We start from the raw sequence: 15893 nt of genomic DNA, 5'->3' as shown, positions 1-15893 counted from the left end.
AGTAAAATAGAGCAGATTGTATTGGAGGCCCTGATAGTTTGTTCTTATTAATTTAAAATGAGATTAGTCAGAATATTTGAATGATTTTCTCCAGCCAGCACTTCTTTAAGTACAGCTACAAAAGAGGCAGGCATTGCATGAAAGCATTTTTTGGTACCTGGGACAATAAAGAATGAGAAGGACAAGAAAGCCCAGGGTCTTTGAAAGGAGGGATCATAACGAGAGAATATGGTGAGAAATAAGTGAGGACATAAAACTGGAGATGACCTGGGATAAGGTGGAGGGTGTCAAGGGCCTTGAGAGCCCTGCAAGGCTGAGGCTTGATAGAGTTGATTTATTGGAGAGGGTGAATTTAAAAGTTAAGAAGTGCTTATGATGAAGGAGTACTCAAAACTGAGAATTAGGAAAGTATGTACTGATTGGCATGACCATGGAGTGGGTGAGGTAAGACAAAAGGAATGTAGAGGTCAAGAAACCTGGGAGGCCAGAGCATTGAATGGTGGTCCACATGGATTATTATACTGTAATAACTAAGAAAAAGTGGCAGATATGGTTTTGGAAAAAAATGACAGAGAGCATAGTACTAAAATCTCCAAGGAATGAGTGGGGTGGTGTCAAGGTACTAGTATCTGTAGATACTGCAGCAAGGAAGTTAGAGAATGGTACATTAGGATGGCACACGTCCTGAGGAGAGTTAGAGGTTGTTCAGAGGCACTAAGGTCTGGAGGTGGTTAAAAAAAAAAGGAGGAAGAAGGATACCTACAGGGAGGCCCAGTAAGAGTACAGGCTGTGGGAGGAAAAGAGCCCTCACTGGAAGAGTTGCATGGAAAGACAACCATCAGGGAGCAGCGAGGCTTTGTTAAAAATAAGAAAGTGAAGGGATTCCTAACATAAGATCTAAGGATTTTGCTGGAATAGGGCACACAATGGAAGAGTTTGAGTGATGTAAAAGGAGCAAGACACTGGATGTGATTAAAGAATTTTCTAAACCAGGGTGCCTAGGTGGCTCCATCAGTTAAGCATGTGCCTTCAACTTAGGTCAGGATCTGGGGTCCTGGGATAGAATCCCACATTGGTCTCTCTGCTCAGCGGGGAGCCTGCTTCTCCTTCTCCCTCTGCCTGTAGCTCCCCATCCCCCAGATTGTACTCTCTCTCAAATAAATAAATAAAATCTTTTTTTTTTTTTTTTTTTTTTTTTTAAGAATGATCTGAACCATGTGGGAGCGATAGCCAAACACCCAGGAAACTAATGCTAAAAGAGGTTATATGATTTCTCTAAGTCACTTAGTCAATATAAAACACCATTTATATTGCCTGTTTCTCCTCCCTCTGCCTGTGTCTCTGCCTCTCTCTGTGTGTCTCTCATGAATAAATAAAATCTTTTTTTAAAAAATAACGTCATTTATCAAGAACAAGATCCAACATAAAATATCCTAGGGCCACTTAGTAAATGTTGAATGACTAATTCCACTCATTTATATGAACAAATACAGTCATTCAACTAGCTCAAGAAAAACAACAATAACCTCTGTATCACTTAATCAAATATTTCCAGAGAGACAGAATTATTGAGTCTCAGTTACCTCCTACCCATCCTGCCACTGCTACTGGATAACTCATTTCACGTGATTGTATTAGGCTATCACAGGGATATCACAGAAGGATATAGTAGTGTCATTGTCTTCTTGAACAAAGAAAAAAGGAATTATGGAGACAAATTTCTAAATGCAAGAGTGAGTCAATTTCTAAGAAAGTATACAAATGTGCTTACTTCCTTTAAAATGATATTTAAATACACTAGACACTAGAATACAAGTATCTTTTGACAATTTATGAATCATAGTAGTGAACTTTGTTGTTAGCAGCAATGGCAGAAATAAGACAGTAAAAGAGCTCTCATACCAAGACGTCAATAAAGGTATCCGCTGTATCATATGGCCTATGTCAACTGAATGGGTCACATGAGATCTGTTTCTTGATAGGCATGATACAGTCTGTTCCAACCACAAACTCATAGGATTTCAAAGTATCAAATGTGAAAATGTTAAACCATCTTGAAATCTCAATATATTGAATAAATAAGAGAAGAATAACTTATCACTCAGCTATTTGCCTTTTAAAACAACTGAAAATATAACTTGAAATAATGTCAGCCATTCAGTTGAGGGTTTTCATCTGATCATGAAGGACAATGCCACTGAGAAGTGTTTTAATATTTAACTTGGTTTGGAATTTTGGAGATGTTTAATGTGTCTTCACCTTTATCTTATTTCAGAAATGTTCAACCTGAACTGAAATCCCTTGCGGTGGGTTTCCATTCACTAACTATACGAGCATTAGGTATGCTAAATATACAGATTAAAAATTTAAGATATAAATTTTCATATCAAAGCTCACAGACTGAATGTAATTAATTTCCAATCACAAGAAATTTTTTAAAAGGTATAATTAACAATAATTGTTATTTTGTAATAAAAAAATAAGAGAGAAAAACTAAAAAGAGAATTTGATCATTAATTCTGGTTAAAGTCAATCTTGAATAAGAAGTCATCATATTTGTTTTACTCTCTTTCTAACACAAACATAGGTTATATTCAAAGTTTTTCTACTTTCAGACTTAGGAATTTTACTTCCCATAGGCAGAGTGAAGGGCCTTCCTTCTAGATTAAGAAGGTAATGCCCAAAATAGCTTGGAAGGCCTGGGAATCTAGTCAAGCTGAGATTGTGTGAAATAAGTGGACTTATTTCCCTCTGCCCACTTCTCTAGGGTTGGGGAAGCTAACCTTTACCAGAAGTTAAAAATGCAAGAGGAAATGAGAACTAAAGTGTAGCACTGAGCATCTTAGACTAAGGAAGTGTTCCGAATGAAAGCAAGCTCAGGAAATTGTGCTTTTTATTGTTAAAGAGTAGGGCTGTAGACTCCAGAGGTAAGAGTCCTATTTCTAAATATTCAAATGAGGTGATTAGTACAAGATTTAGGAAATCATCCTTTTTTCATTGTTATTTGCCATTTATACCACAGAGATTTCTGTTGTTAGCTCGACAACTTCTAGCCTAACTCCTATGCTCCTTTGTAAGACCTATTCACATAATATGCTTATTCCTGGGAAGTAAGAAAAGAGTATCATTCATCTAGGGATTGGGGTGGAAGATTGACCATGGTTTGGAGGCAACCACTGATGGCAGAAGGAAAAGGAAGTGGGAGGGATCAATCCCTGGGATCCTTAGAAGCAAAAGAAAGAAGCATAACTCTATGGCTTATTGCAATGGAGAAGTTGTCCAAGAAGTATATTTGGGGGGAAGGCCACAGATCCTCAAAGGTAAAAAGAGGAAATATAAAGAATTTGGAGAGAAGAAGATGGAGGTGCTGCATGATTCCACTCCAGTTCTCATACCAGCCTTCTTTATTGTCTTTCTTTAACCTGCAGCTCTGTCTGTCCTGGCAGTTCCTTGCTTCCAGATACAATGAAGATTGTATCCTATAAGCTAGGCCACAGAAGCTAGCAGATGAAAATAGAATGTGGGGGAACTAGAACTCCCCCTTAGATGCTGAAATAAAACTGAGACTAAAAGAAATTCTCCTAGTGACGTAAAAGAGAAAGAAAGGAATTTTGCCATCCTAAATGTGAGCTTACTATTTTGATATGTCCAATATATATGCCACAGTAGAACCTAACTGCTTTTTGGAAAAAATACATGCTGTCTAGCAAACTTTCAATTTACAAATAGTTGTCTTGAATACAACACATGCATAAATTGTGGGAAGTCTATATTAAACCGAAAAGGATATTTGGAAAATAGAGTATTTGAAGTTCTAAAATTCTAGCAATGACTTAAGACCAAGTTGGTTACCTATAGCATTTAATGCATTAAGTTTGGCCAAACCAATGGCATTATATGGGAAAACAAATTATTGGCATATATTTTTCATTTTTCAAAGGGTGGAAAGCTGCAAATTTCTCACCCATTTTCTCAGTACCAGTCTTCCTCAGATATGTGTGGCCCCAGACACCAGTTTGTTTTTTTTTTTTTGTCATTTCAGATTTCTCACGCTCAAAAAGTTAAGACTAATTAAAAGTAAATGGAATCATTAAAATTTCAAAATATGAAACACCACCATTTTTTATGTAACAAAATAAAAATTGAAAGGCATTCAATAAAATACAAAAAGAACAAAGTAAAATCATGACACTTCAGTTCTACCATATGCAATATAGATCTCTACTAGCATGTCTCTGAAATTTTGGTCAAATTACCAATGCTTAGAGCTAGGAGTTTATCAAAAAGTTTATTAAAATAACAGTAAGAGCAGATGTGTACTTCTGCTATAAGGCAATATATGTGTTTTTAAAAAGTTTTGCATTTTGAAAAATTATAGACTACAGATAAAAATTGTGTTAGGCACAGACTACTAGACACCCAGGCAACATTATGATTAGAATATTAACAGAAACAAAATTCAGCCACAGGCCCTAACACACACTGCTTTAGGGAAGTTTTAAAAATGTGCACAATCCATGGGGAGAAAATGCAGGATTGTGGGCTCTGATGACACCAAGAAGGTGGAAATGGAGCTCTGAGTCAAAAAAGAAGGACAACCTGCTAAGAACCTAGTATTCTGTGAGGCTGGGCCTGTACTTCTCCAGGGAAGCAGTGCTAGTGGTGGCTGGCATTCACTTTCTAATTTTCTTTAAAATGGGGTTGGAAACTCTTCTGACTTTGCAGTATTTGAGCTGAGAGGTTTTTCCTTTCTCTGTGAAGTTGTAATTCTACTCCCACTCTTTCAGCTCTCCTCACCTAGAAAAATTACTTATGAACCAACATAACTTCCATGTTTTCCTGACAACATTTTCCTTTTCACCAGTTACACTTAAGTTGATTGGTAATTATAAGAACAGAGTATATAGGCATTTAATGGTCCCTCTTCTCTTTTCTATATGTGTTGGCAGGTTGAGTTAGGTAGCAGGTATCTATCTATATTATACGTGATTTGAGCCTTTGAGTTTCCTAACAGTCTTGATTCTGGAGTAAATGTAGGTTGAAACAATGGAAGCATGTTCCAAATTTTCTTTTACTTAATCTAAAATGTATCAATATGGAATATCACCCAGTTATGTTTGCAACCTCTTCCTTGGATCAATCTTTTTTTCAACTCATGTTGTAGGAGGAATTCCAGCTCCTATATATTTTGGGGCTCTGATTGATAGAGCATGTATGAAGTGGTCGACCAGCAGCTGTGGGAAGCCAGGGTTTTGCAGGATGTATAATTCTACATTATATGGGTAAGTTGTCATAAATATATTTATTAATTGATTTTTCCTTTGACTATATTAATTCCTAAAAAGTGAAATGTCATTTTCAGTTTAATAATAATTATAGGGACACCAAGGTTGCTCAGCAGTTAAAGTGCCTGCCTTCAGCCCAGGGCATGATCCTGGAGTCCCGGGATCGAGTCCCACGTCGGGCTCCCTGCATGGATCCTGCTTCTCCCTCTGCCTGTGTCTCTGCCTCTCTCTCTCTCTCTCTCTGTTCTCTCATGAATAAACAAATAAAATCTTTTAAAAAAATAATAATTATTATAGCCACCATTTAATGAACTTTGCATTTAATGTTGTACCAGGCAACATGGTATCTCATTTCAAAAGTTTTAGGAACTGCAGGAGATGGATAGTTTTCTCCTTTTCCTTAAATATGAAGAAACAAAGACTCAAAGACTCAAAGAGTCTTTCAACTTGTTGAAAATCATACAGCGAATAACAAAAAAATCTGGGATTTGTACTAAAATTTTTTTGTTGTTTCTAAAATCTCTTCTAATACTAAAAAAAACTACATTCAAACTATATTCAAAGAGCTTCTGGCTTCCCTAAGAAGACACAAAATGATGCTGGGGATCTGGATATAGGCCAATGGGAAAAAAACCATTGTTTCTATATTCTTCTGTTCATAGAGAAATAACTGGATGGTTATATGGGAAAAAAAAAGTTGCAAAGGTATCTTAACCTTAAAAAACTTAATTGAAGATTAATCAAACACATACATTTACAATATGAAACTACAAGTATTAGGAAAAATTGTGGTAGAAATACATTAATTATCTAGGAAGTGGGAATGTGTTTCTCAGTACAACCCAAACTTCTAAAACCACAGTAGAAAAAAATGATTAAATATTTTTAAAACTCTGTGTCATAAAACTTAAGCAAGTTCAAAAGGAAAAGATAAATTAGAAAAGAACTTGTAACTTATAACAAAACACAAGTGTCCTGAATATATAAAGAGCTCTTAAAAAAAATACCAATGCTGGCAAGATGTGGTACAACAGGAAATCATTTTCATTGCTGGTGGGCATGCAAAATGATTCAGTCACTTTGGAAGACCCTGACAGGTTTTTATAAAGCTAAACATAGGCTGATGATATAGTGAAGTAATTGCTCCTAGGTATTTACCCAAATAAGCTGAAAACTTATGCCCACGCAAAAATCTGCCCATAAATGTCTATAGCAGCTTTCTTCATAATTGTCAGATAAATCAAGCAACTGAGATGTTCTTCCATGGTAAATGGGTAAACAAACTGTGGTACATTCACACAACACAATACTTTCCAGCAAAGAAAAGAATTGAGCTGTCAAGCTACAGAAAGACAAGACAAAATCCAAATGTATATTACTAAGTACAAGAAGGCAGTCTGCAAAAGCTACATGCTATATGATCCCAACCAGATGACCTTCTGTCATAGTTTGTGCCTTTCCAACCACCTCTAAGCAATAGTCACATAACCAAAAGTGCATAGTAGTTTCCCTATTTTCAATAGAAATTCTGAAAAGTTTAACATTGGGGTAGAACTGTTTGACATAACTCAAGGATGAGACCAATATATTTGAAGTTTTAAAATAATTATTTCATTATTTTTGCTACACTACAACATTATGTAAGTCTAAACAGCTCAAAATTATATAATTCCATTCACCTTCAACTAAACCTAATAATTGTTCGAGGTTTGTTTTTGTTTGTTTGTTTGTTTGTTTTTTTTGCACAAAGCTTTTCAACATTTAGTTAACTGTGTCATTAGATGAGTAAGTGCTTCCTAAGCCCCTAGGTCAGTGATTATCAATCTTTCTTGCTCATTATAATCATCTGAGGAGCTTTAAAAAATACAAATTTCTGCATCCCATCTTCAGAATTTTTTATTTAATTGTTCAGAGGTGGCCTGGGCACAGGATTTTTAAAATCTCCTTGGATGATTCTAATGTGAAACCAAAGCTGAGAATCACAAGAATTGACCATGTGTGCTAGGTAATTTAATACAGTTTCATTAAAAACTTCCAGTAGATCACATGGTAACAGTTGTTTGGACTGCATTTAGCCTATAAGCTAAACTTCGGCTCCTATCTAAATAGATTTAGTTTGATGATCTTACAGTCAATTCATTTCCTTTATAATCGGTTTCCATTAACCACAAATATTGGAGAGGATGTGGGGAAAGGGGAATCCTTTTGCACTGTTGATGGGAATGCAAGCTGGCACAGCCAATCTGGAAAACAGTGTGGAGGCCCCTCAAGAAGCTAAAAATAGAGCTACCATATGACCCAGCAATAGCAATACTAGGTATCTGCTCCAAAAATACTGATGTAGTGAAACACCGGGACACCTGCACTCCAGTATTCATAGTAGCAATGTCTACAATAGCCATACTGTGGAAGGAGCCACAATGTCCTTCAACAGATGAATGGGTAAAGAAGATGTGGGGTATATATATATATATATATATATATATATATATATATATATATTTCCATATATGGAATATGGAATATTACTCAACCATCAGAAGGGATGAATACCCACCATTTGCTTTGGCGTGGATGGAACTGGAGGGTATTAGGCTGAGTGAAAGAAGTCAATCAGAGAAAGACAATCATCATATGGTTTCACTCATATGTGGAATATAAGAAATAGTGAAACGGATTATAAGAAAAAAGAGAGAAACTGAGTGGGGAAAAATTAGAGAGGAAGGCAAACCATGAAAGACTCCTAACTCTGGGAAACAAACAAACGGTTGCAGAAGGGGAGGAGAGTGGAGGAATGGGGTGACTGGGTAACGGGCATAAGGAGGGCACTTGATGGGATGAGCACTAGGTGTTAAACTATATGTTGCAAATTGAATTTAAATTAAAAAAATTTAAAAAGAAAAAAATCTTTTTCCATTACACATAAACTAATCTGTCTTTGAGAAATTTAAGCATCCCAAATATACCTTACTTTTATGGGAAGCATTTGGGTAGATCGTTAATTACCCTTAGTTTCTGTGGCTTAATATTCCTTTTAAAATAATTCAAAAGTTCCATCTGTGTCAATAAAAAGAATCACTAGAATTGCTGCCTTACTATTTTTATGTATAATTTCAAACATCATTTTTTTTTCTTTTAAGATCTTCTGCATACTGGAGAATAACAGTGTATATTGTTCTAAATACTTTAAAATGAAAATTGACTTTTTTCTCTTTTCACAGAAATACCTTCTTGAGCTTGATTGAGAGCTTAAAATTTGCCTCACTTACTTTACATGCTGTATTAATTATCACTATGAAGAAAATATATCAAGGAAAAGATACCAAGGCATCAGAAAATGGAAGAAAAGATACGAATGAAGCAAATTTAGAATCCTTAAATAACGACGGATATTTTGTACCTTCTGCCAGAGAAGACAATGAGACACATATGTAAGGGGAGAAAAAACAATTAGGTTGCCATGTTTCAAACCAACATTATATTAATTTAGTAGGATGGTATTTTGAGCAGTTCTTGGTCCTTCATTAACAGTTCCCCCACCGTTATGATGGTACAGTGAATCACTATAAATTTGAGGTAATGAAACAGACTATAAATGAAAAGGAATGACAGTATGCATTGCTTATGGCATGGCTCTGCCTTTGACGTGAAGATTAGGACACATGATCCATACAAATTTAAAGTGAGAGGTATGGTCATTATATAATAAAAGAAAAAAATATTTGCTCAGTTACCTGAATAAAACCAGTGACTAGAAAATGGATAGAAGGGAAAAAAGGGAGGAGAGAAATTTATAACCTAAATAAGGAGAAAAGCCTAATACCTTTTCTTAAAGCCAGTTTGGCCCAAGCATGAAGTCAGTATGATGGGATCTTTATACTAACATGATATCTGTTATTCATGTATTAAGTCATTAAGTCAAGTCAAGTCATGTATTAAGTCAGACCTTATTAATTTTTAATTTGAAATTGTGTGACAAGGAATCCATGATGAATCTTCTTCCAACCTTTCATTAAAATACTAGTGAAAAAATAGACATAATTCAGAATTTGCAAGATATGATTGTCAAACAACATATTAAGGAATGTGTTAAGTTTCTTTCAGGCCCATGGAAGTGGATTAAGAAAACTGACATTAACTTGAGAAAGCAAAGTCTATTTAAAAATATGTCTTTATTCCATTTGTCTGCTCCCTGGAAGACATGGAGTCTGTACCAGATAATTTACCAACTGTTTCTCAATTGCATATTTGTGTGTGTGTGTGTGTGTGTGTTTGTTTTTGGTGCACCAAGAGACAGCTTTCACATCCCCACAAATAGGACAAGAGGGGAATGGATAAGAACAAATATTTGAATATTTTATTTGTTAAATGACCACAGCTTTTATACTGACTGCTAAAACTTGTAGTTTTTAAACTCAATAGGTTAAAAGATACTTTCTGGCATTAGAATAACCTGTGAAACTTCTTGTTTTGAAAGAAACCAATAGTCCACCCACCCCAGAGATTATGATTCAAAACATTTGTTGTGCAAACTGGACATCTTAAAAAAATATCTGTATAGAGCCCCTGATAAAGACATACAGGATAGGAGAAGATATTCCTGAGTATAGCAAAGTCATGTAATATGAATGCTTGCGAGAATCTGAAAATTAGCCTAGGCATTATACATTAAACTATTCTCAAGCTGTAGCCCTGAAAAAGGATTCATTACTCCCATGTGCAGATATTTGGAAAAAAAAACCCCAACATGCTAGGTTACTATATTACAAGTTTGATGGAATCTTGTCTCAAAAAGTAGAGAAAATTATAAAGCTATTTTTAAAACATTGTAAAAAAATAAAGGCTATGTCTTGAATATTTATTTTTTCAACAATTATTGAGTGTCAAATATCTTTCAGGCAAAATGAAATATAGCAAAGAAAACAAAGGGCATTATCTCACAGAGCTTACACTTTACAGGAAAAGAACATTACATTAAATTATTGAATGTTATAAAGTAATATAAAATAAAAGAATAAATTTATATTTATAAATGTGATATGTACAGTGAAGGAAAAGAACATTAAAACATATGCCTCAGATTATTTGATCTACTTCAGAATGCAAGAATACAGAACAAATATTAATCCTTAATTCAATGGCATTTATAAACAGGAATATAAATCCTAGGAGGAAGCAAAGGGGTGGGAATTCAGCAGATACACGAATAAGATAAGGAAAGTTTGCAAGGATGCAAAATAAAGCAAGAGTATAATTAAAACATATATTGCATAAGGTTAAGGGAGGACAGTGACAAAAAAACCAAATCAATAATAAAGAAGTTACATTTTAGAATCTGTGAAAATGTGGAGGAAAAAGACAAAGAAGCAAATTATGAAAAAAGGTAGAGGATTGGAAGACAAACTAAAGCACCAATGTAGGAAATCTGATATTTTTGAACAGGAAATCAGACTTAGAAAAGAAGCATTAGAGATTTAGTGGCAGAATGGCTTCCTGCTATGAAGAAAAATTTGAGTATAAGGACTGAAGATTCTTTATTTGCACCATGTCTTCATGTTCCCATCCATTTTCATGAAGTGAACCTTGGACTATGATAGTTCTTCCTTCTGAAAATCGTCTTTTTCCCATTAAATTAACTGCTTCTCAGCATTCAGTTCTAGGCTCAATTGCCATTCCTTCAATGTCTCCGACTTCTTCACTGCTTAAAAACTCTCCAATTATATTTGTAGCAACATAGCACTTAGCGAAAGAGTAATTTTACATTTATTTTTGATTACTTGTTAAAAATCAGTCTCTGCCACCAGTCATAAACTCTAGGAAAGTAGGAATTGAATTCATTTTACCTATCTATTTTCTTCCCAGCAGTTGGCTGGTGCTTGACACAAAGTAGGTGCTTTAGCAATTACTTTTGAATGAATGAATGAGTAAATGAATAAAAGAACTCCAAAAAATTCCATTCATAAAAATGTGAAAGTTATAAATAAGAACTGAAAACAACATGCATGCAAAATTTTTAAAAGCTTCGTTAAGGTCATTGGATAGGGAGTGAGGGCTTCAGATGTTTTGAAGTTTGTTTTTTTTTATATTTTAAAATAAAAAAATACATTTTAAAATGTTAAAAAGTGTCTTTTGAGTGCCATCTATGTGTTAAGCACAGAAAATAAAAACATTTATGAAACAGAGTCTTTGCCCTTTGGGAGCCCTCCTAAGTGGTGGAGAGATAGGCATTTAAACACATACACTCTAATTAATATTACTATAGAATAAGAATGTCTCTCATTTACAGGGACTATTTTCATCTCTTTGCTTCAATTTCAACATCCATATTTCTGGAGATTTTACCAACACAAAATTATTGAGAATTAATTACAACAAACAAACAAACAAACAATTTGAAGACATTATGAAAGCAGCAACACTGTGAAGCATTCCTGACCGCTAACCTATGGATAGATCTTTTACTTTAAACCAATCCCCACTGTTAAAATTGAGGTTGCCCCAAGTTCTGTCATTAGGAGTTTATTCTTTTTTTTTAAGATTTTATTTATTTATTGATGAGAAACAGGGAAAGAGAGGCAGAGACATAGGCAGAGGGAGAAGCAGGCCCAATGCGGGACTCAATCCCTGGACCTCGGGATCATGCTCTGACCCAAAGGCAGACGCTCAACCGCTGAACCACCCAGGTGTCCCAGAAGCTTATTCTTTTGAGTTAAGAATTGATCTTCTTTCCAATTGGAAGAGATCACATATTATCATTCATTTTACAGTGTGAGTGAAATCCCAATGTTTTTTTGAAAAGCAGGTGTTTGATAGTGGAAATAAAGAACAAGGATATTCAGAGAATAAGAGAAAAGGTCACAGAAAAACAAGATTATAAACACCAAAATATCTTTGGTCTATGTGGAGGATTGATATTAATAATGGTTCTATACATTTAAAACTTCTGCAAAAAATTTCATTTCAGTCACATTTATTTTAAAAATGTCTTTTTTTTTTTTTTTACTTTAAGAGAGAGAGCATGGGGCAGAGGGAAAAAGGAGAGAGAATCCCTAGCAGACTCCCCATTGAGCACAGAGCCTGAAGCAGGTCTAGATCTCATGACCCTGAGGTCATGACCTGAGCCCAAATAAAGAGTTGGATGCTTAACTGACTGAGCCACCCAGATGCCCCTAAAAAATGTCTTCATTTGTTTAATAATCCTGTCTAATAATTTGTCTAATAATCTGTGTAATATTGAGTTTGGTTCTGAGACTGATTTGTTTATTCAGACTGTGTGTTTTATTGGTTTTGTTGTGTCCTAATTTTTTGTTGAAGGCCATAAATGTATTATAGGACAGTCAACTCTGAGGTAAATATTTTCTACATTTGTAGATGAGTGCATCTTTCCTTCTGCTAGGACTGTAGCATGGGGTTTGTATCAAGAGTAGAGCTAGGTTTGAAGTTTGTTGTTGCTATAGTTAACCCTCAATGTACAAAGGGCTTCAAATTCCTCTAGACAACCTGTGTTTGGAGGTCTACTCCCTACATGGATTTGGTTCTTCCTTTTGCCTGTTACCAGAAACAATCAGTCTCTTGCAGTTCTCCCAAATATATTCCACTCTAATTTTTACCAGATGCTTGTTACCATGGTAACAAGAAACTGAGATAGGCTCTCTGAACCTGGGTCTTGGGGGTGACCTGCCCCTCCCACAGGAGTGAAGCTTTTCTTTCTTGCTTCCCTTCTCAATTGCAAGAGTTTTCATCAATACCCCTAAGCTACAGTTTTTGTTACCCTTCCCCACTGAAAAGAAAGGCTGTTGTTACTTAGGGGGATAGAGAGGTACTGATCTGAGTAGAATTTGAGCAGTGGTTTCTGTTTTCCTACAGCTAGCACCAATCATGCTTTTTCAAGATTCTCTCTAATCTTCCCTAAGACTGCCTGGTGGGGCTGCAAGCGGTGTAAACTCCCTTCTGTCTGCCACCTTCAGAAGTTTCACATGCCAACCCATGCTTGATCTTTAGCTACCTGTTAAATATTTCTAACTAAATCATTCTACAAACTTATATGGCATTGAGTGGCTTCTGCCCCATGGGAGTAAATATCCAAGTTCTTTTTTCTCTCTGAAGGAGCCTTTCCTTCTCCAGGTTTCCAGTTAGCTGCTTGCCCATTAATATTGGTTCATTGATCACTTTGAGAAAAGTTATAAGTTGCATTCTCTAATTGTGAGGTTGTGGGTGTGACACCTTTCCTGTTCTGTGCATGCCTGAACTGACACTAGAAGTCTCACTTTTATTCCTTTGATATAAAATATTTATCCTTAGCACCTTTGCATAAAGAGTTCTAGTGATGTTGTCCTAGCAATATCTCCCATATTTTTAATATGATCTTTTATGATATGAGTTCTCAACAATTGATTGGGCAAATAACAAATAATGCCATTAAAGATGAAGGTGGAAGAAAAGGTGTAATCTTGCAAATACATCTGATATTTTGAGTGACCGCATAAACATATCCAATGTAGTGAACTTGTTAGAAGTTATTAGGTGTCTAATACATTAGGTCTGCAAGTGATTTTTCTTCCATGTCCTAAAGAAACATACACAATTATGAAAACAATGTGCTTTTCCACTCATGAGAAAGCCACATAAGTATCTTTTCCACATATTAGCCTATTCTAAAAAAGGTATATCTTTACTGATGGCAAGGATATATGTCTTTCTCTCACTTCCTCCTCCCCACCCCATCTTTTCTCCCCTTCAAGTAACTTATATCGCTATCATTTACTTCTCAAAAATGATATTGGTGAAAGATATCTTTTGAATTTAGCAAGCTTGACATATCATTGGGATTAGATTATAATTTTATGTGTAAGTTGACTTTAACAGAAATTAAACACGTCAGTGCTACAAGAGTCTTGTGATTTTTTTTAATTTTGTTTTTAAGTAATATTTGTTTAAATTTTTCTTAGGGCCAATTGCAAAAAGATTTCCTGCTTAGCTTTTATCACTCACCAGGTTTTAGTTCAGTAGCACTATTTCTAACAGAGCTCTGGGCACTACTTGGGCCATTTCTGTAATTTTTGTCTTGTATGAGTTGTGTATATACATATATTAACCAGGCTGTAGCATTGAGAAAAAGTAAAAGTAAAGTAAATGTGTTGTTTAAAAAACAACGAAAATAACCAATTCAGACAGTTGTTTGTTGGATCCACAAATTGAATAGTAGATTTAAAAATTAGATACAGAAATCATACATTTTAAAATCACTTTCAGGATTTCCTGCATTCGCTACATGGTTGAACAAACCAAAAAACATTTTAGATATTTAGTCAATAAAATACTCTTTGTCTCTATCTAGAGCAGATAATATGAAGTCAACTTAAGTTTCAAGGCCAAAATGTTCTGTAATAGCATTTATTAATCTAACCCTAGACATAAGTAAACTTAGTGTGAAAATATAATTGGCATTATGCGTTTACTCTACAATAGATATATGTTGCCAATATAATATTCATTTTCCAAGATTTATCAAATTTTCAATTGTGTCTTTCCCTTTCTCCTTTTCCCTTTCCTTCCCTTCTCTTTTCTTCCTGTGGTCTTGTCTTTCTTTTTTCTAACTGAATAATTCAATCCTGAGCTGTTAGATGCGGCCAAGCAAGTAGGTATGTGGGTAGATGGGAGAAAAGGTTAGCTGTTGAGAGGAACTACAGGGAACTGAGTAACATGGAGAAGCCCAAGAGCTCAAGCAGTGTTAGGAGAGTATCCAGAAGCGGGATAGATCAGCATGGGTGCTGGAATCCAAGGAAGGATTATTGGTCAGTGTTCTCCAAAGGAACAAAATCAATAGACTATACATAGATATTAAGCAAGCAATTTTGAGACCCAGGAAAGGGTTTATGCTGCAGTTTAAGTCCAGAGACAGTCTGCGGGCAGAATTTCCTCTTCTAAAAATTAAGACTAAAAAGAAGTTAGTCTTTTTATATTCAACTGATAGGTTGAGGCTCACCCACACCATGGAAGAAAATCTACTTAACTCAAAGTCTATGGTTTAAATGTTAATCTCATAAAAAAAAAAAAAAAAAACTTTAGAGGAACATCTAGAATAATCTTTGGCCAAATATGTGGATACTCTGGCCTAGTGAAGTTGACATGTAACATTAGCCATCACAGGGGTAAAGAGGACAAGAACACACGGGGCAACCTGGCATGGGTGTCAGAACCTGAATAGGGAGAAGATATCCCTGGGGAGGAAGCAGGACAGAGGTCTGATGTGAGGTGTTGGACTTCAGAAGGGTTTCCAGGTAGGAGAGCAATGCAGCACATAGTGTTGGATTCTGTATGAAGATGGCAAGAGAGAGAGAGAGAGTGGCACCAGCAGGCACCAGGAAGAGTGGGTGGCACCTAGAATGGGAGACAGGTGGCCCATGCCACATTGCCTTAATTAATTTAATTTTATAGATTTTAATATCTGGTGGTTGGCTTCTTCCTTCATCTTCAAAATTGCATTGGCCCTTTATATTTCCATGTAAAGGACAAAATATCTTGTCAATGTTCTCATTTCAAAAAGTACTGGGATTTTGTTTGAGATTTCACTAAATCTGTAGATAAATTTCAGAAGAACTGACATCC

At 35.4% G+C, this 15893-nt stretch overlaps 1 protein-coding gene across 9 annotated transcripts in view; it reads left to right on the top strand.

The window, feature by feature from the left end:
* Positions 1-10140, top strand: part of SLCO1B3 (solute carrier organic anion transporter family member 1B3) — an 85216-nt gene extending 75076 nt beyond the window's left edge. For all 9 annotated transcript variants that reach the window (XM_025455284.3, XM_035707346.2, XM_035707347.2 and 6 more), the window contains 3 exons: positions 2276-2340; positions 5165-5282; positions 8507-10140. In XM_025455284.3, the coding sequence (XP_025311069.2) occupies positions 2276-2340; positions 5165-5282; positions 8507-8720 (397 nt within the window). In that variant the 3' untranslated portion in view covers positions 8721-10140. The remainder of the gene's footprint in view (positions 1-2275; positions 2341-5164; positions 5283-8506) is intronic.
* The last annotated feature ends 5753 nt before the right edge of the window (positions 10141-15893 follow it).

This window comes from Canis lupus, chromosome 27 (genome assembly GCF_003254725.2).
Source record: "Canis lupus dingo isolate Sandy chromosome 27, ASM325472v2, whole genome shotgun sequence".
NCBI lineage: Eukaryota > Metazoa > Chordata > Mammalia > Carnivora > Canidae > Canis > Canis lupus.
The sequence above is the reverse complement of the archived record's forward strand: the minus strand, read 5'-3'. Positions and strand labels throughout refer to the sequence as shown.